This window comes from Camelus ferus, chromosome 13, assembly GCF_009834535.1.
Source record: "Camelus ferus isolate YT-003-E chromosome 13, BCGSAC_Cfer_1.0, whole genome shotgun sequence".
NCBI classification, from domain to species: Eukaryota; Metazoa; Chordata; class Mammalia; order Artiodactyla; family Camelidae; genus Camelus; species Camelus ferus.
In genome coordinates, this window is record NC_045708.1 from 4,069,202 (window position 1) to 4,090,156 (window position 20,955).

General features: G+C 58.8%; 2 protein-coding genes across 5 annotated transcripts; one reads left to right on the forward strand and one right to left on the reverse strand.

The window, feature by feature from the left end:
• The first annotated feature begins 145 nt into the window (after nt 1–145).
• Nucleotides 146–8,194, forward strand: ZBTB48 (zinc finger and BTB domain containing 48). 3 transcript variants are annotated; one of them, XM_032495090.1, is made up of 11 exons: nt 146–241; nt 827–1,607; nt 1,992–2,233; nt 4,815–4,929; nt 5,546–5,638; nt 6,003–6,089; nt 6,303–6,457; nt 6,934–7,070; nt 7,143–7,307; nt 7,662–7,750; nt 7,836–8,194. In XM_032495090.1, exons 2-11 carry the CDS (start codon nt 834–836, stop codon nt 8,130–8,132), a joined length of 2,154 nt encoding a protein of 717 aa, XP_032350981.1. In that variant the 5' UTR covers nt 146–241; nt 827–833; the 3' UTR covers nt 8,133–8,194. The 3 variants fall into 3 exon arrangements, with proteins under 3 accessions (XP_032350981.1, XP_032350980.1, XP_014408920.1); XM_032495089.1 differs by lacking the exon at nt 146–241 and having other exon boundaries at nt 248–1,607; XM_014553434.2 differs by lacking the exon at nt 146–241 and having other exon boundaries at nt 248–1,523; nt 4,818–4,929.
• A 1,071-nt stretch (nt 8,195–9,265) lies between these two features.
• KLHL21 (kelch like family member 21) lies at nt 9,266–20,670 on the reverse strand. Of its 2 annotated transcripts, none has more exons than XM_006177868.3 (4): nt 19,547–20,670; nt 16,969–17,374; nt 13,758–13,830; nt 9,266–12,451 (listed from the first exon to the last, which is right to left on the reverse strand). In XM_006177868.3, the coding sequence occupies exons 1-4, from the start codon at nt 20,565–20,567 to the stop codon at nt 12,158–12,160; spliced, it is 1,794 nt and encodes a 597-aa protein (XP_006177930.2). In that variant the 5' UTR covers nt 20,568–20,670; the 3' UTR covers nt 9,266–12,157. The 2 variants fall into 2 exon arrangements, 1 of the variants encoding a protein (XP_006177930.2); XR_004325315.1 differs by lacking the exon at nt 9,266–12,451 and adding an exon at nt 14,173–14,450 and having other exon boundaries at nt 13,765–13,830; nt 19,547–20,663.
• Nucleotides 20,671–20,955: the final 285 nt, after the last annotated feature.

Here is a 20,955-nt window from a genome sequence, read left to right on the forward strand (position 1 = left end):
GTCCTGCTTGGCGTTGCTAGGCAACTCCGGGAGGCGGGCCCAGCTACGGTGGAAAGGGGCTGGTCCCGCCTCCCCAAGCATCTCATTGGGTATTCTCTACTTGGTACCGCCTCCAGGAGCCGGAGGTAAAGGCCTGCTCTTCCGAGGCGTCTCAACCCGGCCGGCGCGTCCTGACGTCACGTCCGGCGGCGGCGGCGGCGTCTCCGCACGGTCTGCCGGGCGCGTACGGCCGGGGCAGGTGGTCAGTGGGGCTGGGCGGGCGGCGTGGTTTCGGGCCCGTGGGGCTGGTGTGGGGAGGACGGGCCCGGATGAGGAGATCGCGGGGCACAGGGAGAGGGAGAGGGGCTATGGGCCGCGGTGGTCGCTGATGGAGTGTGACCGCGGCCGCCTTCCGCCCGGCTGCAGGGACGTGTGGGTGCGGCGTGGGCTCGGTTCACCTGTCTGCAGCCACCTCCCTCCCTTGCTCTGGTCTCGCTGTGCCAGGCTGATAAGTTCGGGCTGATCCCCCGCCTCTTTTCCCAAACTTTTGATTTCCTCCCACCAGCACCCCTTCACGACCCTGTCCCCACCTAGTCCGCCTGCGCCCCTCCCACCCACGGTCTCTGGCCACCCCAAGTATGGGCTGCTTACTTGACCCCCCCGCTCCCAGAGAGGCTTTCAGTTCGTTCCTGTCTCACCTTGCATTCCCTAACCTTGATCCAAGCCCTCGTTGTAATAAATGTGACTGATTAGAGTTCTCCTCCCCTTTCCCTCTTCTCAAGTCCAGGGGCTTGCCACCTCTGAGTTGGACTGGCCAGGGTGTCACTGCTGCCTTTCTCCCCTTCAGACGGACCATGGACGGCTCCTTCGTCCAGCACAGTGTGAGGGTTCTGCAGGAGCTCAACAAGCAGCGGGAGAGGGGCCAATACTGCGATGCCACCCTGGATGTGGGGGGCCTGGTGTTCAAGGCGCACTGGAGTGTTTTGGCCTGCTGCAGCCACTTCTTCCAGAGTCTCTACGGGGATGGCTCAGGGGGCAGTGTCGTCCTCCCTGCTGGCTTTGCAGAGATCTTTGGCCTCCTGTTGGACTTTTTCTACACTGGTCACCTTGCCCTCACCTCAGGGAACCGGGATCAGGTGCTTCTGGCAGCCAGGGAGCTGCGGGTGCCTGAGGCTGTAGAGCTGTGCCAGAGCTTCAAGCCCAAAACCTCAGTGGGACAGGCGCCAAGTGTCCGGAGTGGGCTGGGGAAACCTGCCCCCCAGGATGTGAACAGCCACCTCAAGGAGCCCTCAGGCTTGGAGGAAGAGGAAGTTTCAAGGACTCTGGGTCAAGTCCCCAAGGATCAGGAGCTCAGCAGCAGTCTTAGCCCCCAGAGGCCTCAGCTTGGTCTCCCTGCTCAGTGTGAGAGCCCCTCCTTCCTCCATGGGAAACTCAGGCAGGCCCTGAAGCTTTGTCCCCCTGAGGACAAGGAGTCTGAGGATTGCAAAGTGCCCTCCAGGCCCTTTGAGGCTGAAGGTGTCCAGCTGCAGGGCGGGAGTAATGAGGTATTGTGCTCAGGGTGCTGGAAAGGGGGAGGCAGGAGTGGAGAGAAGAGACTGACACTTTCCTGGGATAATCTGGACCCTAAGGTAGAATCTCTTCTGTGGGTTTGGGACAGGTTTTCTCCAAATATAGCTGGTTTTGTCCTGCAGCCTCAGGCTGACCTTTCTGTGAGGCATGGCTTCTTGGGGTGGAGTGGGCAGCATCAAGAGTTTCCCCAGGGTAGTGAAGTCCAGACAAACTTCCAGTTACCCACAAGTAAAGCTATTGCCCTCCAAGTCCAAGATGCGGATGCTGCCTGCCCTGGAACCATCCAGGGAATAGTCATGGATGAAGGGACTTATCTAGGGATGTGCCTGGGTCGGGGCTTGGGATGGGCCTGGATGGAGCTGGCTGCCCTGTCGATCTGTCCCCAGAACCCCTGCTGATTAATTTGGTGACCTCACTCCCTCCTGCTGCCTATTCTGCTCTAGTGGGAAGTGGTGGTTCAAGTTGAGGATGACGGGGATGCCGATTACGTTTCTGAGACTGAGACTGTGCCAGCCAGGAGGAAAGCGAACGTACTCAGAAAGCCCTGTGCTGCCGAGCCGGCCCTGAGCGCAGGTTCCCTGGCAGCCGAGCCTGCTGAGAACAGAAAAGGTACAGCGGTGCCGGTTGAATGCCCCACATGTCATAAAAAGTTCCTCAGCAAATATTATCTAAAAGTTCACAACAGGTAAACGTTCTGTTTTTCTATTTTCTTTTCTTGTCTGCTGTTCCCGTGTTGGGGGAGGGGGCCTGCATTCCCCACTTCTGGGCCATGTAGGGGTCAGGGGCTCCATCTCAGACCCACGTAGTGCCTGACGTTAGCAGGCCTCTTCTCGTCAGGAAGTGAGAACCTGACCTTGGTCGGCTTCCTTCTTCCTCCCCCTCCTCCTTGGAGTGGCTTTGTGGACCTTATCAACAGGTTCCACCCACTGCGGACCTTGACCTCGAACTGGCTTCTGCCCAGGGGATGAGAGAAGCCTGTGGCTCTGTGCTGTGGCTGAGGCCTGACCGTAGGTATTTCTAAAGCCTGGCAGTGTGGGCTTTGGGCGAAGTCGTCAATCTTTAGGGTTGGTGCCACCTGCATTTCTGGGGAGAGGTTAGCTCTGAGATGTCAGCTCAGTGTCATTAAAGACCATTTGTCTAAAGCTGCAGTGTCCAATAAGGTAATTAGATGTCACACGAAGATATTTTAACTTGGAAGTTATTAAAATTAAAGAAGTTCAGTTCCTCAGACACGTTAGGTGTATTTCAAGGGCTTGGTGGCCACATGTGGCCCCTGACTGCCAAATGCAACAGCAGAGGCAGATGGTTTCCATCATGCCAGAGGGTCCTCTTGGACGGCGCTGCTCCAGAGTCCCTGCAAGGCCTCCAGGAATGGCATCTAGGTGACTTGACTCCCTGTCCTGCCCCTCCCTGGCCCAAGACATCACTGGTGCACCGCTGTGCTGTTTCTTGCCAAGCCAGATTGCGCCATACCCGTTTTCTCAGTATGAAGCTCTGGGAAGCCACCGGCAACCGAATAGGGTTGGAATTGGGAGTGAAGCCCGTTTGTTCTCCCTGCTTGGGGGCAGCTGCTGCCAGTGGCGTCTTCAGGGAAGTCACCATCCGGTGGTCCATGTCTGCCTGGACACACCCCCAGTGTAAGACACGGGTGCAGGCAGAGTCCTCACCCTACCTTGGGCTGCAGGCTGCTGGACTGACCCTGAGAAGTGGGAGGGAGTGATGGCCTCCTGCGGTCACTGGGACGGGGGACAAGGACAATCAGTGTAGCAGCAGAGGATAAGAGGAGTGTGTGGCCTCTGGCAGGCGGTGAGAGCTCTCCCAGGGCCGCTCACGTGCTCTGAGGTCAGGGTTCATTTTGTTCATTCAGTGAGCTGTCTGCCAGGAGCTGGGCACTGGGGATACCTTAGTGAACAGAACAAAGAGGCCTTGTGGAGCTTGCCTTCCAGCAGGGCGATGAGACTCTGAACTACCAGATAAGTGACTTCGCAGTGTGATGAAGGACTGGAAGTGCCACAGAACAAAGGAGAAGGACAGCAGGGCCAGGGCAGGGGAGTTCAGGGTGGGGTCAGGTTGTGATTCTAAAGAAAGTCCCGCAGACTCAAAGGAAGTGAGGATGGCTGGGGAGAGCGCTCTGGGCCTGAGAGGAGCCAGAGCAGAGCCTCTGGGTTGGCAGGGAGGCCAGGCCGGGGACCGAGTCTGGCAAGGTACGGGGCAGGCCAGCAATACCCTCATAGGCCCCCAGGCCTTTCTCAGGGTGAGATGGAAAGCTTTAGAGGGTTGTGAGCAGAGGTGATGAGATCCGACCATACTTAAGGGCCCCTCTGGCTCCTGAAGTTAAAACATGTGTGTTGGTTGGGAAGGGTATAGCTCAGTGGTAGAGCGTGTTCTTAGCATGCGCAAGGTCCTGGGTTCAATTCCCAGTACCTCCATTCAAAAAAAAAATCTACAAAATAGAAACAGACTCGCAGACATAGTAAATAATTTTATGGTGACGAGGGGAAAGAGAGTGGGAAGGGATAAATTTGGGAGTTTGAGATTTACAAATGTTAGCCATTATATATAAAAATAGACTTTAAAAAGTTTCTTCTGTATAGCACAGGGAACTACATTCAGTATCTGGTAATAACCTTTAATGAAAAAGAATACGAAAACGAATATATGTATGTATATGTATGACTGGGACATTGTGCTGTACGCCAGAAATTGATGCATTGTAACTGACTGTACTTCAATTAAAAAAAAAATCAAAAAACAAAAAACAACAACCTGTTGGGAGGCAGGTGTGGAGCACGAGACAGGCTAGGAGGCCCAGGCAGGAGCCTGAGGATGGCGTGGCTGCACTGGGTGGTAATATGGAGGCGAGGTGAAGTGGTCAGATTCTGGCCATGGTTTTGAAGGTAGAGCCCACAGAAGTTCCAGGGAGACTGAGTGGTTTCTTCAGGGAGTCAGGGCCTGAGGATTATTTCTGCCTTTGGGGAGATGCTGGCAGCTGGGCCTCCTCATTGGCCTGTGTGGTGGCTCCAGGGTGTCCCCTCCGGCATGACGCTGTGTGGCCCTTTCCCCTGCAGAGTCTGCACAAGAGAGAAGGGTTTCGGGGCTCACCCCTGCAGGTTCACCAGTGGAGTCTGACTGATCCTCAGGTGGCGACGTCAGGTCCTTCCTCTGCCGTGGAGCACAGCCCTGGCAGCGGGGCATCAGAAGGGGCACTGGCTGAGGGAGGGCAGGGAGTTCTGCTCAGCCCCCACACCCCCTGTGGATTCTCCCAGCAGGAAACACACTGGGGAGAAACCCTTCGAGTGTCCCAAATGTGGAAAATGTTACTTTCGGAAGGAGAACCTCCTAGAGCATGAAGCCCGGAACTGCATGAACCGCTCGGAACAGGTACCTGGGGGCCAGCCCGGGTCCTTGTGGGCAGGAGTGTGCTGGTCTCTGTTGCTCTGCCATCGGGGAGGGGCCCCCAGGAGACTGTCCTAGACAGGACTGTAAACTCCAGAGCTGCAGGGTCCTTGGATGTCCGTGAGTCCACCCCCTTGGTACTACAGTTGGGGACACGGGTCCCAGAGGCAGATGGGACAAGCCCAGGAGGGACTTGGCAGGAGGCATTTTGGGTTTGCCTGACTAGGCCCCTGGGCTTTGGAGACGGGGTACTTCGGTGGGGGTTGGCTACTGAGAAAGGCCTCCTGGCCATCTCCCCCAACCCCCCTGGCTGGCTAAACCCTGCCTGTCTCTTCCTAGAGGCCTGTCGCTGGCAGAGTGGGGGCTGTGAGGGAGGCCGTTCGGCCCCTAGCCCCAGCCTAGCCCCAGCCTGGCGTGGTGGGCCTACAGCGCTCAGTGACGGTCAGGGTCAGGGCAAGCAGGTTACATGTTGCCCTCTCCCACCCTAGCGCCCCTCTCCCTGGGCAGACTCCTCCCAGCAGCGAGTGGAAACCCGGGCAGAGTCTGCCGTCGCGGGCAGAGCCCCCGCTGATGCCGGCCCTGCTTGCCCCCACACTGCCAGGTCTTCACCTGCTCCGTGTGCCAGGAGACCTTCCGCCGGAGGATGGAGCTGCGGGTGCACATGGTGTCCCACACAGGGGAGATGCCCTACAAGGTTAGGCTTGGCCTGACCCCAGGGACGGAGGGGCAGCCCGGGACCCCTCCCACCCAGCCCTTTTTGCGGGAGAGTCAGGTGCCTCCCTCGGCCAGCCATCAAGGAGCTCAGCCTTCCCTCCCCATCCAGTGCTCCCGTATCTTCGGGTAGGGCTGCTGGTCCTTTCTGGGCCCTTGTTTCTTTCCGTGGAGGGCAGGCCCAGCATCCCTGTGGGCCTGGCACTGGAGGCTTTCACACCAAGTCAAGGAGCCTCCCGGCATCTCACACTGGGCCTTGCCTTTAAGTTCCCACCCCATAGCCCAGGGGTGACCAGGGTTCCATGGTTGTAGGCTGCCTCAGAGGTGACTGTGGGCCTATTTTTCAGTGTTCCTCCTGCTCCCAGCAGTTCATGCAGAAGAAGGACCTGCAGAGCCACATGATCAAGCTTCATGGAGCCCCCAAGCCCCACGCCGTAAGTGCCAGGCCGTGTGGAGGGCGGGGCCGGGCTCCCACTGGTGCTGGGACTGGCGCGAGTGAGGTGCCTGGAGTGGCGTCTAGAGCAGGTGGGCTGCATGGTGTCTGCCATGGGGGAAAGGTCAAGGGGATTCCGTGGGGCTCCGGGGGCAGTCCTACCTGTCCTTACTCTGTGGGCCCACTCCCTCTGGCCATCCCCTCTGTCCCTCAGTGTCCCACCTGTGCCAAGTGCTTCTTGTCCCGAACGGAACTGCAGCTGCACGAGGCTTTCAAGCACCGTGGGGAGAAGCTGTTCGTGTGTGAGGAGTGTGGGCACCGGGCGTCAAGTCGGAACGGCCTGCAGATGCACATCAAGGCCAAGCACAGGTGGGGGTTGGCCCGTTTCCCCAGGCCCTGGCCCTGCTGCTGGCCCCAGGCCAGCCAGTGGGCTGGGGAGGCCAAGTTGCTGAGGTGCACGTCCCCCACCCTGAGTCTGGTGCCTGCAGCCTTTTTGGGTGGGGGTGCCTGAGGGGTGAGCAGGCTTGCCCAGCAGGGAGGCCGGCAGGGCAGGGGTCTAGGGAAGTGTGGATTTCAGACTAAGATGAGGCTTGGTACCTCCCTGGACAGATTCTCAGTTTCTCATGTTCCCAAGGCGGAGCTAGTGCCCCTTTCCCAGCACTGCCTGAGCCTTCTTTCCACCAGGCAGCTCGTTCTGCCTGGGCCCCTTCCAGTGGCTCAGGTGGGCATGCTTCAGCCTGGCCTGTGTCCTTGGCTCTGGGGCCAGGCATGTTCCCAGCTGCACTGGCGTGAAGGGAGCTGCTTCCCTCGGTGATGGCCTCTGCCTGTGTCCCCCGCCTGGATAGGAACGAGAGGCCGTACGTCTGTGAGTTCTGCAGCCACGCCTTCACCCAGAAGGCCAACCTCAACATGCACCTGCGCACGCACACGGGCGAGAAGCCCTTCCAGTGCCACCTCTGTGGCAAGACCTTCCGCACCCAAGGTGAGGCAGGCCCTTCCCCACCCTGCCCTGGGGTAGAGGCCCCGCAGCTGAGCGCTCGCCCTGTCCCCACAGCCAGTCTGGACAAGCACAACCGCACCCACACCGGCGAGAGGCCCTTCAGCTGTGAGTTCTGTGAGCAGCGCTTCACGGAGAAGGGGCCCCTGCTGAGGCACGTGGCCAGCCGCCACCAGGAGGGCCGGCCCCACTTCTGCCAGATCTGTGGGAAGACCTTCAAAGGTGCCTGGGCCTGCCCTAGGGGAGCAGAGGGCTGGGTGATTTCCCGCTGGGTGACCGGAGATGGTGGCACTTCACCCGGAGAGGTCGGATGCTGCAGTGGCTTTCATCTCTCCTGCGGAGCAGAGCCTTCTCACCATCAAATCTCCACTCCCCAGAATGTTCTCCATTCCCCAGAATTAGTTAATGAGCCTGGCACTGCTTTGACTGAGGGGAAAGGGTGGAGGCTCCTGAGGGCCTGGTGTAGCACTGACCTCCGGGTGGCGCTGTAGAGCCCAGTAGGGCCCAGGAAGCAGTTGCAAACCTGGGACTGCCCACTTCTGCCTCTCCTAATGTGGGGTCCCTTCCCTTCTGCAGCAGTGGAGCAGCTGCGTGTGCACGTGAGAAGGCACAAGGGGGTTCGCAAGTTCGAGTGCACCGAATGTGGCTACAAGTTCACCCGGCAGGTAGGCCTGGGGCCTGGCTCGCCTCCTGCCCCACCGCGGGTCCCTGAGCCCCTTGGCACCCAGCTCTGAGCCCCCTGCTCCACAGGCTCACCTGCGGAGGCACATGGAGATCCATGACCGGGTGGAGAACTACAACCCACGGCAGCGCAAGCTCCGCAACCTGGTCATCGAGGACGAGAAGGTGGTGGTGGTGGCGCTGCAGCCACCAGCTGAGCTGGAGGTGGGCTCAGCCGAGGTCATCGTGGAGTCCCTGGCCCAGGGTGGCCTGGCTTCCCAGCTGCCTGGCCGGAGGCTGTGTGCAGATCACAGCTTCGCAGGCCCGAGCGCCATGGAGCCCTCGCTCATCATCACGGCCACCGTCCCCGAGGACTGTGACACGTAGCCCCCCTGCCCACCAGTCTGCTTGGCCCCAGCCCCCAATAAACCACATGGCTTTGGACTCGATTGTTCTAGCCCATCCTGTGGTCCGTTCCTCAGTAACCTGGACTCCAGGCATGGACTCCACTGTGTACCCTGCCCGACCCTCCGTGCACCTCAGAGCCGGGCCTGCAGCTTCCCCGCGTTGTCCAGAGACCTCGGCCGAGTGGGCTTGGGTGCCTCTCCGTGGGCTGCCTGGGCTTTCTCACGCCATGGTGGCTGGGTGCCAAGAACAAATGTCCCAGCAGGCTCAAGCCTTAAGGCCCTTTTGTGACCTAGCCCTGGAAGTCAAGTGTCAGTGTCATTCCTGCCATGTTGTGTTGGTCCAGTCACCATAAATGACATTCCTTAGATTCAAGGGAACACAGACCCTTCCACTTAGTGGGAAGAGTGTCAAAGAATTTGCACATTTTCCAACTGGCCCAAGGGAGTGCTCCTACTCAGTGCTTGGCATGGAGTGAACGCTCAATCAGTGGTACTGACGGTCATGATCCCAAGAACTCAAGTCAGGCACTACTTACACCCTTCACTGGAGGATTCCCAAAGCACCAGCCCCATGCTAGGCTAAGTCCCTCCAGGGTTTGAGGACCAAGAACCCGTCTAACCATCTTTTCTTTTATTCCTTGACCACTAGGGAGCTCAGTGGTAAAGACAGGATTCAAGTGCAGTAACTGCCAGCCAGGTCACATGCTCCTGATCTGGCAAGGGGACTAGGACAGACTGTGGCCTCACGAAGCTCTTTTCAGCCTGGCAGTGGCCTCTTCCTTGGGTTCAGGTGGGCTCTGCAGGTGTGAGGAATGTTTCTGAGCTTCACGGCCTCTTCTGGGCTCCTCTGTTTTATGGGTTCTACCACCCACCCACCCCCGGCCCTGCCAGGTCCAAGGTTCACCCACTGCAGACAGGGATCTCATCACCATTTGGGACCCCACCTTCAGGAGGAGCAGGGAGTGAGGCAAGGGGCAGAGCACCCAGAGGTGGGGCCGGGAGGCTGCAGCTGGCTCTGGAGCAGGCTACCACTTTGCTCTCCCTGCCCCATGCACGTGGCCTCAGCCTAGAGGACCCAAGACACGGCCAAAGCAGGATAGAGACGACACCAAGTGTATAGGAAATATTTTTATTTCAAAAAATACATATTGAAGGCATCCTAAAACCTTAAATGGGATTCTAGACACGTAAGCTTACAGAACAGACAAATAAATATGCAAATCTGCCCCACCGCCTGGGGCTGGAACTGGATGCTGGACACTGGGGGCGGGGGGTCCTCCAGTACGGAAGTCTCTGGGGTCATATACAGCACACTTCATACTAGATCAGCATTAAATACTAGTCAGAGTTTTCATAACTTAATTTGTCCTATAGACTGAAAAAGTTGTGTACACCCAACATGTAGACAGTCTCACCCCAGCTGGCCCGGCCTGTCAGTGCAGACATCTGTAAGTGATGGGAACTCCACAGCCTGGAACCGGGGCCCACAAGGAGCGGGGAGGGCAGGGCAGGGAGTAGACGTTTCTCAAGGGTCATCCCTGATCCTGGACCCCCAGGTGGTGCCTGCTGCCTCCCCTTCCCATCTTTGGTCTTTTAAACCAAAGACGGTGGTGGGGACCCGGGCAGTTCTAGAGAGTGAACATCACCGGCCCCACTAAACCAACCATCACCTGAACAGTCACCAGAGTGGGATGGTCATTTCCACGGTGAAGTACCAAAAATCCAGGGAAGACCAGACAAAGGCCCGGGCCCAGGCTCCAGCCCTCAGTGCTGACCATAACCACTGCAGGGGGTTATAAAGGCTTATAAATAAGAAAAATATGTTTGCAGCTCCCCTGTCCTAGCAAAAAAGCTCCCCTCGTGAGTCACTGCCCTTGCCAGAGGCATAGCCACACCCGCCTGGAGGGAGTGGGTGCTCCAGTGACTGCCGCACATGTCTAAGTCCACTCCTCTCCCCGTCCTGCCAGGCCCTTCACAGAGACAGCCCAAGGGAAGGAACCTAGAGTCTTTCCCAGGAGATCGAGGTCTACATGCTCCCCAGGGAGGTCCCCCAGACAAGTGTCCCAGCCGCTATCCAACATCTCCCTGTGTGGCATGTCACACCCACCTGGCAGGGCAGTCTGGCACTGGCTTGGTGATATATATATATATATATATATATAAAACCAGGGCTCCATGAGTCTCATGCAGCCCTGCCTTGCCGGGCAGGCACCTGCACCAGAAAAAGGCCCCAGTAACCACTGGGAAGGGAAGTGAGGGCTGCGACTATCCTGGGGGGAGGGGACAGGGAAGCCCCAACTCACTGCGGGAGAACACCAGACCAAGAGGGGTGAAGGCAAAGACTGGGGGAGGGGTCCCCCAAGGGAACAGAGGGCTGAGCACCCACGCTGGCCAAGGCCTGAGGCAGGAAGTACTGGGGCTCATACCCCGCCCTCCCACTGTGCCTACCACATGGGGGCTTGCGAGTGGCCAGCTGAGGCACGACCTAAGACTGAAGGGCCAGCTGTGAGCCGTGGCTGCTCCCGGAGGGGTTGCAGGGCCAGACGGCAGACTTGACAGCCACAACACCGCACCAGGGCTCACAGTGGGCACACAGGAGGGAAGGCAGGGCCCCGTCCAACAGCCCCAAAGGCCAGGAGGCTTCTGGCCAATGAAAGGGCTTTAAGTGCCATTTGTGAAGTAGTGAGAAAACTCTCTCCTGGTGAGAGCATGTGGATGAACACTGATCTAACGAGGGAAACGTCACCGCCCTCCCCTCTGGAAGGGAAAGACAAATTCAAGCAAAGGCTACCTTGGGAACCTTGAGGGGATGAGCCCACCAATCCCCTGAAACGCTCACTCCTCAGAGAAAACCAGGGACACCTGAGCTACAGGGTTTCCCAGGAGCTCCTGCCACCACCCTCCTGGAGAAGCCAGGCACCTCCACCCCGCAGAACGCTTCAGTGACAGGACTGTGACAGATTAAAAATTAAACAAACCAGACCGTTTCGAGGTGTCTCCTTTTAAGGAAAGGCCAAACTACTTTCGAAAACTTGCAACCAACTACTGAGGCCCCCCTGCCCTGGGCTTCCTTGAGAAGCAACAGGACTCTCCACTTGCAGGCCAGTGAGGGCAAGGGTGTCTGCAGCTGTCTGCCTGGCTGGGCTTCAGCAACAAAGTCCCAGGGCCTCCCACTGAGCTGTGACCTTGCATTGCAAGCTTCTTCTCCTGCGCTGGCCAGGGAGGAAGGTCCAGGAGACTCCCAGCCAGCTGGGGACACGTCAGCTGGTTGGTGTGTAGACAGGGACACCCAGCATCTGCCTCAGCCCAGGTCCACTGGGGATAGAACAGTCAGCAGTCCCTGTAGGCCTCCTCCAAGGCCACACTCCTGTCCTGTCCCACTGCCCTGTGCACCCAGGTCTGAGCTCACCTCCAGAGGTCCACCCACGAGGGGTGTTTTGGTGTGAGACCCCAGCAGGGAGGAGGAGCTAGGCAGGTAGAGCCTCTCTCTCCATCTGGGAAGCTGGCCTGCTGGATGTTCAGCACCGGCTGAGGAGCTCGGGACCCCACCGCAGTCATCGTCTGCCTAATTCTTGATGCTCCGGACAGCAAGGCCTGCAGGAAGGCAGGCCGAGGCCATCCTCACTCTTCTGGAAGGACCCCTCCCCCTCCACTCGTACCCCAGAAGTGGCCCTCGTCTCCGGAGGCGGGAGCTAACAGGCACAGGTGGTGGCTGCAGGAGGGGTGTGCGCTGCGTCGGTGAGATGTGTCAGCAGGGAGGCAGCTCTTCCTAGACCAAGGGAGGGGCATCCACCACCGGCCTTGGCCCCAGTAGCTGTGACTCAGGCTCTAAGCGCACAGAAACTCTCCAGGTGTCAGATCCTGAGGTTGGCTCAGCTCAGCGGCCCGAGCGCCCATGCTCCATCTGGTGAGCCCAACCTGTCTTTGTGCACGAAGGAAGGGGGTGCTGCCCCCCAAGAGGTGCCGGGTTACCTGCACCGAGGCCCTCCCGGGGCCAGGCCGGGGCTAGTGCAGCTCGATGGGGTTCTGTGGTGGCCGGGGCCGGCCCACATCCACGTCGCCGCCGCCACTGTCCAGCTCAAAGCCGCGCCCACCCGAGGGCGTCTGGGGCATGAACTGGCGGAAGATGCTGACGCTGCCGTGCCAGAAGGTGGGCTCTGGGAGCCGTCCCACCACGCTCCACGCCCGCGTCTCTGGGTCGTAGGCCTCCACCATGTCGGAGAGTTCAAACGTATTGTCGTACCCCCCAGAGACGTAGAGCTTCCCTCCGAGGACGGCCAGGCTGCCCCCTACATGCATCTGTGGGCCAAGGGGGACGGTGAGTGGAGGCTGGCAGCCAGGGCAGGAGAGAGCCCTCACATCCCTCTCCGTGGGGGAGGTGTCGGGGGCCCTTGGGGGGCGGCCTTGACGCTTCCCAGAGTGATGCTGGGAGCTGTCCTCTGCACACGTCCCAGGACAGGCCGGTGCCCTTCCCACACCCCAGCTAAGACAGGGATCCACGCCCAGGGTCACGGGCTGCCGAGGCAGAGGTGTCCCACGAGCAGCATCAGCCCGGTAAGGCCAGCATGACTGCTCTCCCATCTTACAGATGGGAAAACTGAGCCTTGTATAGCCAACAGTGGCAGAGCTGAGACTCGATCCAAAGTCTGGGCTCTGAACCACAAGGCTGGACTAGTCCATCTTTCCCAAAATTGCTATAATGAGTACGTGTAGCTCATTATGGGGAAAAACATGAAGATACATTTCCTAAATGTAAAGATGTTAAGTAAACCGTAATATTATAAATTTTGACCTTTGCCACACAGAGGTATCGTAAGAGCAGGTTTGGAAATTTTAATTTTTGTTTGCTTGTTTTTGTATTTTTAGGGGGGTAATTAGATTTATTTGTTTATTTTTAGAGGAAGTACTGGGAATTGAACCCAGGACCTCGTGCATGCCAAGCATGTGCTCTACCACTTGAGCTACACCCTCCCCCAAGGTTTGGTAATTTTTAAGGAAGACAGAAAAAGAAACAGGCAGGTGTAGATGTGTATCTGGGACCAAGGAGATTGGCCATATGAACAAAGGCCACTGACCTTCCTGGCCCCATCACACTGTCAAGCTCAGTATCCTCTTCTCAAACAGGCAGAGAAGAGGAGAAACCCTGTTAGGCAGCAGCAGTGTGGGGGTTCTGTTCAGAGCACGCAGCATTTGTTCAATAAATGCATTCCCAAAGTCAGTGCCCAAAGACCGCGTCCCCTTTATTGTCCCCCTTGTTCACTCTGCTCCAGCCACACTATGCAGAGGGCTTACTCCATGGACACACCAGGCCCACCCTGCCCCAGGGCCTTTGGACTTGCTGTCCCTCTGTGGATTACTCTTCCTCAGCAAGCTCTCGGGCTCATAACAGGTACTCAATGAACACCGGTCTGAATGGATGAACTCACTAAGCCATGTGACCCTGGCATCTTATTTAAGGTCTCAGTTTGATCAGTGAGACAATACCGGGAAAGGGCCCAACACAAGCCCTGCTCACCAGGACTGTCTCTGAAGCTCTTATGCTGACACTCTGGTTGGAACCCAGGACCAGCCTGTGCTCCCAAGGCTGAGATGTCTGTGGATTTACCTGATTCATGGATGGGATCTTATCCCATTCGTTCTTGGTGGGGTTATACACGTCCACCTCAGCGGAGTCGTCCCTGTGAAGGGGAAGGGGGGGAAAGGGGTCAGAGGGAGTAGAAGCACCAGGGGTGTGAAGGGCTAGAGAAGGTTCCTCCAGGCCCACGTCCTTTAGGGACTTCTGGGATGCTATCTGGCAGCCCACTGGCCAGGGGGACCCGATCCCTGGTTCATGGGGGCTGATTTCAGGCTCCCACACCTCCTGGCCTCAGCGCTGAGGCCAGGGCCCAGCCTTGCTCTGCACATCCAAAGGTCATGCCCTTGGCTTCCACAGCCCAGCATCAACGCTGCTGCTGCCCCTCCCCAAGCTTGCTTGCGATCTTGAAATTATCATGGCCCTTCCTTACCAGTCTCCTACTCACCCCTCCAGTGTGGACTTGTGCCACCTCTTCAGGACAGCCTTCCCCGGCTGACCAGCTGAGGCCAGGCCTCCCGCCCCACTGCACACCCCAGCGTGCCCTGGACCATGCCTCCTCAGCCACTGCCCTCCCCACCACTGTCAGCCGCCCAATCCCATCCTGTTCACTGCTGCATCCTCTGTGTCCCACAGCAAGACCACAATGACAGGGCTGAGGACGCCACCACCACCCTTCCCCTTGGAGTCTGGACCCTTCAATCTTGTTTGACACGCTCCTGATCCCTGCAATAAAAGGTTCAAAGGCACGGCTTTGCAAAACAAAGACACTACCCCCAAAATAGTGGTAGCAGTAACAGTCAGGATGCTCACAGGTCAGCAGAAGAACCAGAGACTAAATAGTTTAGGTTCCCTACACTGCCGCTGAGACCAAAAGCAGCCACAGACATATCAACAAAGTAGCTGGTTGTATTCCAATAAAACCTTGTTCAGAGACACAAATTTGAATTTCACATAACTTCTCACATGTTACCAAATACCACTCTCACTCTAATTTTTTTCCTCCAATCATTTCAGAACGTAAAGACCATTCTTAGTTCGTGGCCCATATGACGATGATAATTACCATGGAAACCCACTGGGCTGTCCCCCCACCCACCGCTGCCCCCTCCCCACTGCAGAGACATAGACGGTGCCAGAAGTGGCTGGGCTGGACAGTGCTCTCAGCTACTGCCTCTGCAGGGCCCGAGACACCAAAGCCCAGAAGCCGGGTTAAACGGAGACCAAGGCAGAGCACTGTTGGGTGAGGAGGAAGAGCTGGTAACTGCTCACGGCCTAGGATAGCCAGCAGTCGGCGGGCTGAGGCCTCCACGCAGCGTGGGATGCCTCCCTGTTACTATGGCACCTTCTGGACAGGAGCTACCACGGCAGGGGGCGTTCTGAGCATGGGTTTTGTGTGCGAGGCGCCAAAGTGCGAGAACAGGGTGGCTCTGGGACACACACGCTCAAGTGCATGAGACCTGGGCCCTCGCTCCTCACTTGGAGGACAAATGGATTGCCTTTACCGATGCTCACTCTCGGCCAGGTTTGGTGGTGGTGGCGGTGGCGGTGGTGGTGGTGGAGGGAGTGAACAGAGTCGAGCCTGCCTTCCCTGACCCCTCATGGCTCAGGAGAACCTGTATGAAAGCTAACAGTGGGCCTGGGGGGCACCCTAATGTTTGCACGTGGGGCGTTTTAGCAACAGACCAGTGACTAAGACCAGGAGGAGGAAGGCATCGGGGCCTTCTGTCCACAGACCAGTCCTTGGGCAAGTCCTGCTGTAAGACCCTGGTGGGGAAGGACATTCTCAAAGGCGCTCAGCCTGGAACTACCATGAGGAGGTGAAGCCAAGGTCCTGCACTCTGATATGTTGTATTTATAGCAAAGAGGTCTCCACCCCCTCTTTGAAGGCATTACCACAACTTGGGGGAGGGAGAGCTGGGCAAAGGGTCAGATGAGGTTTTATAACAGGACCAGGAGCTGGTTGGAATTCTGGGGCTTTCTCAGAGCAGACCTGAGCAGACCATAGCTTTCTGGGACACGGTGAGGCCTGGCCCCCTGGCCACTTGCACAAGTTACACCGAGAAGCTGAGAAGCAGTATCCTCGTCCTCTGAGGTTCTCAATTCAAAGCCCCAGACAGAAAGGGGATGGCCATTCACACCCTGCCCTTCCCTCCTGGTCCTGCAGCTTCAGGCAGGCTCTAGGCCAGGGAGGGGAGCAGCAGGTATACACAACCACCTGTGTACGTGCACACGTGTACGCGTGCACAGCAGCTGTGCGTGGCAGGCAGGGAGCACTCAGTTCCTTCGATGCCCACTGGCCCATCAGGAGGGGGCACTTGGCTGTGACAAGTCATCAAGGCCCACGGACGCATGGTGACCACACCTGGGACCTGGGATGGGTGTCCTCAATTCAAACCCTGTGCTACCACTTAGAGCCTCTGGCTGTGAGCAAGTCCCTGACCCCTCCAAGCGTCGGTTCTTCCCTCTGTGAAATGGGGACAGTGGTGCCCATCTCATTAGACAATCATGGGGATCAACTGTGAAAATGCCCGAGGCAGGCAGCCCAGAGCTTGGCACATCCGAGGCCTCAACACTCACTAAGTACTGTCGTTGTCTCCACAGGCAGCTCCAGGTTTGTTCAACGTCAGGCCCCTCCCTGGTCCAGAGGGGCTGTGGCATCCCTGGACAAGCGTTCTTCCAACAAGACTCACGGGCCCTCCCTGCGCCAGGCCAGGCGGGAAGGGAACAGACAGAGCCCGGGGAACACTGAGCACGCAAGTGCTGCTCTTTCTGCAGAGGGGGCGGGGCCGGCCCTCCACCTGGCACCGCCGGACACTGAGCTAGCCCACAAAGGGTCCCTCTGTCAAGGCCACCCCTCCTGCAAAGACTCAAGTGTCCAGAAAGCTCTCCTCTGCTCTTTTCTCTGGTTTTTGTGAATGCCACATGAGACCAAGCAGCGCTTTTTAGTGGGACCCCTTGGGTGCAGTCCAGCCAAAGACACACAATTGATTCAGCTTCTGTGAATCTCAAAAAGGTCTCTGAGAGGACCCAGCTCCCTCACACCTAGGGTCCCTAGAAGCCCACAGAAACAGCTCTAAGAAATGGGGATAGAACAAGGATTCAGGTCAGAAAAGACCCAGCCTCACATCCCAGCGGGACCCCAGTTTCCTCATCTGTGAAATGGGGAGAACAGAGATCATGTACTTAGCACAGGGTTAAAAACAAAAAGATCACACAGGTGGCCTTGGCCCAGGGGACTCACCTGATGAAGTACATGAGTCCGTTCAGAGTTACTGTCTTGGGGGCAAAGGACCAGGTTGGGAGCTGCCCGCAGTCCACCAGCGACCAGAGGTCCGTGTCCGGGTGGTAACACTGCATCACCATGGTCTCCTTGCCGGCCAGGGAGCCAATGGCATAGAGCCGGCCGCGGCAGGCGGTGGTGGAGCAGTTGTCCATGGGGTAGGTCATGGGCTGCAGGGCCTCCCAGGAGTCGGTGGTGTGGTCGTAGCGCTCTGTGCTGTCAGCGGCCACCACATATAGCAGCCCGTCCAGCACGGATGAGCTGTGGTACTCCCGGGCCTTCAGCATGGGTGCCACCTCCGTCCACTCGTTCACGCTCGAGTTGTACCTCCACACGCAGTCGTAGAGCCGGGAGCCGTCGGACCCGCCTGCCGGGCGCAGAGTGGGCAGTCAGCCCTGGCCGCTCAGGGTGAGTCACGGCCTGTGACTCCCTGAACGTCTGAGGTAGCCTCCCGGGGAAGGGGGGAGTGACCCTCAGCTGGCTCCACATAAACACATATCCTCTCTCAGCAAAGCCCAGGCCAAAGGCTCCATGCTGCAGCCAAGGCCACGCACATGCTGACCCCTGCCCAGGAGGATGGCCAAGCTCCATCAAAATGCCACCAAATCTCTGCAGGCCACGCCAAGGCCTGGGGGCTGCAATTCTCAGTAAACAGCAACCTTAGTCAGGACCTCCCCAGCCCCGACTCGGTCAAACACTTCAACTGGACCAGGACCTTGGATCTTCAGAGACCATTATCCTGGGGAGCCACAAAGCATGTGGGTGGGGCAGAGGGGACTCGTTCACCAAATTCTAGGCTTCTTGGGCATCCCCTAACCAAGGCTGTGCCAGATGAGTTGAGAAGAAGAAACCTGTCACGTTGCAAGCAAGAAATCTAACGCACAATCAACTGTGTTTCAATAAAAGAAAAAAATTCTAGCACAGAGAGTAATGCTAGGGTGGACCCCTGGGGCTCTATTTCCTGATTCAGGTGCAGGTTGCTGCACATATGTTTTGTTTGGAAAAAGGGCTTGATGGCTTTTGAAAAATTAAAAAAAATTTTTTTAGAAAAGGGCTTAAAACAAAACACCCCAGTGGTGCTAGCTGTAACCATGAATTAAGCCAGGTCTACAAAGGACATTAGAATTCCCAGTGTGAAAGGACCCCAAGAACCCCAGGGACTGCGTTTCCCTATGGCCCCAAGACAGGGCACAGCAGGCTATCTGGCTCACAGCCCTGAGCTTTTCGAGGGAAAAGACAGTCCTGGTAAAGTCCTCTCTGGTGCCTTCTTCCTTCTAAAGGAGAACTGTGTCAAAGGCAGCTGAAGCCACTTGCTTGCCCCCATGAAATTCCCTACAGGCAGCTGCAGGGAATGGCCCAGGCACCCGCCTAAACCCAAAGGATTAGCTGCTCAGCTGAGACATTTATGGAAGGGCGTGCAAAGTTGGGGCGAGTCTGACCAGTCCTGGGAGTTCACTGCCCAGACTGGGGGGGGGGGCAGGGAACGGGACGGTTTCCAAACAACATGGGGCCAACCTCAGATTGGAAAGGCACTGGTTCTGGCATATTCTTGCAGAGGCTAGAACTGGAGCTGCAGGCCAAGGAAGCTGTGGTCACAGGGCCAAGTGTGTCCTCAGGCTGGGAAGCACCCCACAGAACACTTGGAGAGTATCTTGGAGCTGCCTTTCTCCTGAACGTACCAGGCTGGACGCAAGACTGATGGCCCAGCCCAGCCCGAGCCTCCCTGACCGGTCCAGCCCTCTGCAGGCTGAGTGAACGCTCTGCCGGGTTCTTTCCTTATATAGCCGTCATACAGACCGCCCTTCCTCACCCCACGCAAGGAGGCAACCTCATGCTTAAACCGGGGTTTAAATTGAATAAAAAATGTGGGAGATGCCCAGGATTGGGGCCGGCTGGGACCCGCCCAGCATGACTCAGCAGTGTTTTGGGGTTGGGCCAAGTAACTGGGAGAAAACCTCTTAGCATGTGACTATGTTTACAGTCGCTGGGCTGGGAGCAGCCTAAACACCATGTGACCCACAGCACACGCACGGCTTAGGTGTAAAGCCCAAGGGAACCTCGTCACTGGGGACAAAATGAGTGAGTCAGGAGACTCGTGCTGATGAGCCGTGAACTCCCCGGGGTGGGGGAGAATGGATGTACCACAGGGCTTCGGTTCCTGGCCTGTCCTCGGATCCCTTAGGGAGAAAAGAAAGCACTCATTGTTCAGGGTAACTGTCCCAGTATCTTCCAGCCAAATGGGGGCACCTCCCGGGCAAAGAAGGGGCTACCCAGGCAGGCCCTGCTGCACAGGGAAGAGACCCACAAACAGCTACTTGTTCCCACTCACACAGAGGACTCAGAAGTTCTTCTAAGTCTTAAGTATCAATCCTAGAAACGTGTCTGTGTCTGCCAATCTGGGGAGGGGTAAGGGCAGTGGCCGTTGGCACCCAGATGCGGTCCCGGGATTCCAGATTCTCCTGCAGGTGGGTGTGCTCACCCAGGGGCGCGGAGGGCTCGCCGGCCCAGGGTCCTCCTGGCCAGCCCCCAGCCCACTCACCTGTCACGTAGATGTCGTTGCCCAGCGCCACGATGCTGTAGCCCCCGCCCAGGTGGTTGGGGAACTCGGCCAGGTAGCGCCACTGGCCCGTCTGCGGGTTGTAGCAGTCGACGGTGACCAACTCGTCACAGTCCTGGTCACAGCCGCCCACTAGAACGAGGATCTCGGCGAGGCCAGTGGAGGGGCGCGGGCGCATCCGGGGGCAGGGCCCGCGATCGTGACGGTCGTAGCGCGCCGCCTGGAAGTCGCGCGCCTCGCGCACCAGGCGCAGGCAGGGCGGGCAGCGCGCCACCAGCGGCTCGGCCTCGACGTGCGCTAGCAGGTAGAAGCGGCGCACGAAGGGCAGGCGCACCGCCTCCAGCAGCTGCGGCCAGTGCGCGGCGCGGCGCGGCGGGTCGGCGCGCACCCAGCGCAGCGCTAGCTGGTAGGCGGCCTCCTCCTTGGGCACGCACAGCCCGTCGTCGCGCAGGTAGCGCAGCAGCCTCGCCAGCGGCAGCCGCTCCAGCTGCTCCGCGCCCAGCTCGCCCACGTGGCGCAAGATGAAGCGCTGAGCGGCGCTCGCCAGCCCCGCGCAGCTGAAGGCCTCGGCAAAGTCCTGCATGTCCAGGCAGTTGGTCAGGTCGAGCTGCTGCTGCAGGAAGGCGCCGCACGCCTCCTTCACGGCCGGGAACTGCAGCAGGTCGGCTGCGCGCAGCAGCGGCTCGGCGTTGTCGCCGCTCACCGCCACGCGGCCGGTATAGCTGAAGTCGAGGAGCAGCTGCAGCATGTCGGGAGGCACGCCGTGCAGGCGTACCCGCTCGGCGCGGCTCTCGCGCAGCTGCCCGGCGAACATGGCGCGGAAGTAGGGGCTGGCGGCCGCCAGCACGGCGCGGTGCGCCGGAAAGTCGCGCCCGCCCGCCGCCTCCAGGGTCACATCCAAGAACTTGCGCTCGGCGCGGAGCTGGCTCAGGCCGCGCAGCAAGCTCAGCGCGTGCGCGGGGTCCGAGAAGGGCAGCACCGCCAGGGGCGCCGGCCGCTCCATGACGCCTTCGCCGCGGGGCGCGGGGCCGCTATGCGCGTCGCTCGGGGACGCCGCCGCCGGGGCCTGCGGGAAAGACGCTGCGAGCTGGACGCCGCCGCTATAAATACGGCGGGGCGCAGCCCGCCTCTCTAGGGTAGGGTCGGGAGGGGGCGGGGCGCCGAGGGAACCGCCCACTTAACCCCTCCGGGCCCGGCACCGCCACCCCCCGCCGCCTAGCCCGGCGCGCTGACTCGCCTCGCCTCGCGCTCTCCCGCCCCCGCGCTCCAGGCTGAGTCACCGCCGCCCGCGCCCGCTCTCTCTCTCCGCCCTTCCGAGGCTTCCTGCGGCCTCCCGCCGACGCCCGAGTGAGGACACTAGGTGACAAGTGTCCTCTCCTAGGGGCGGCTGG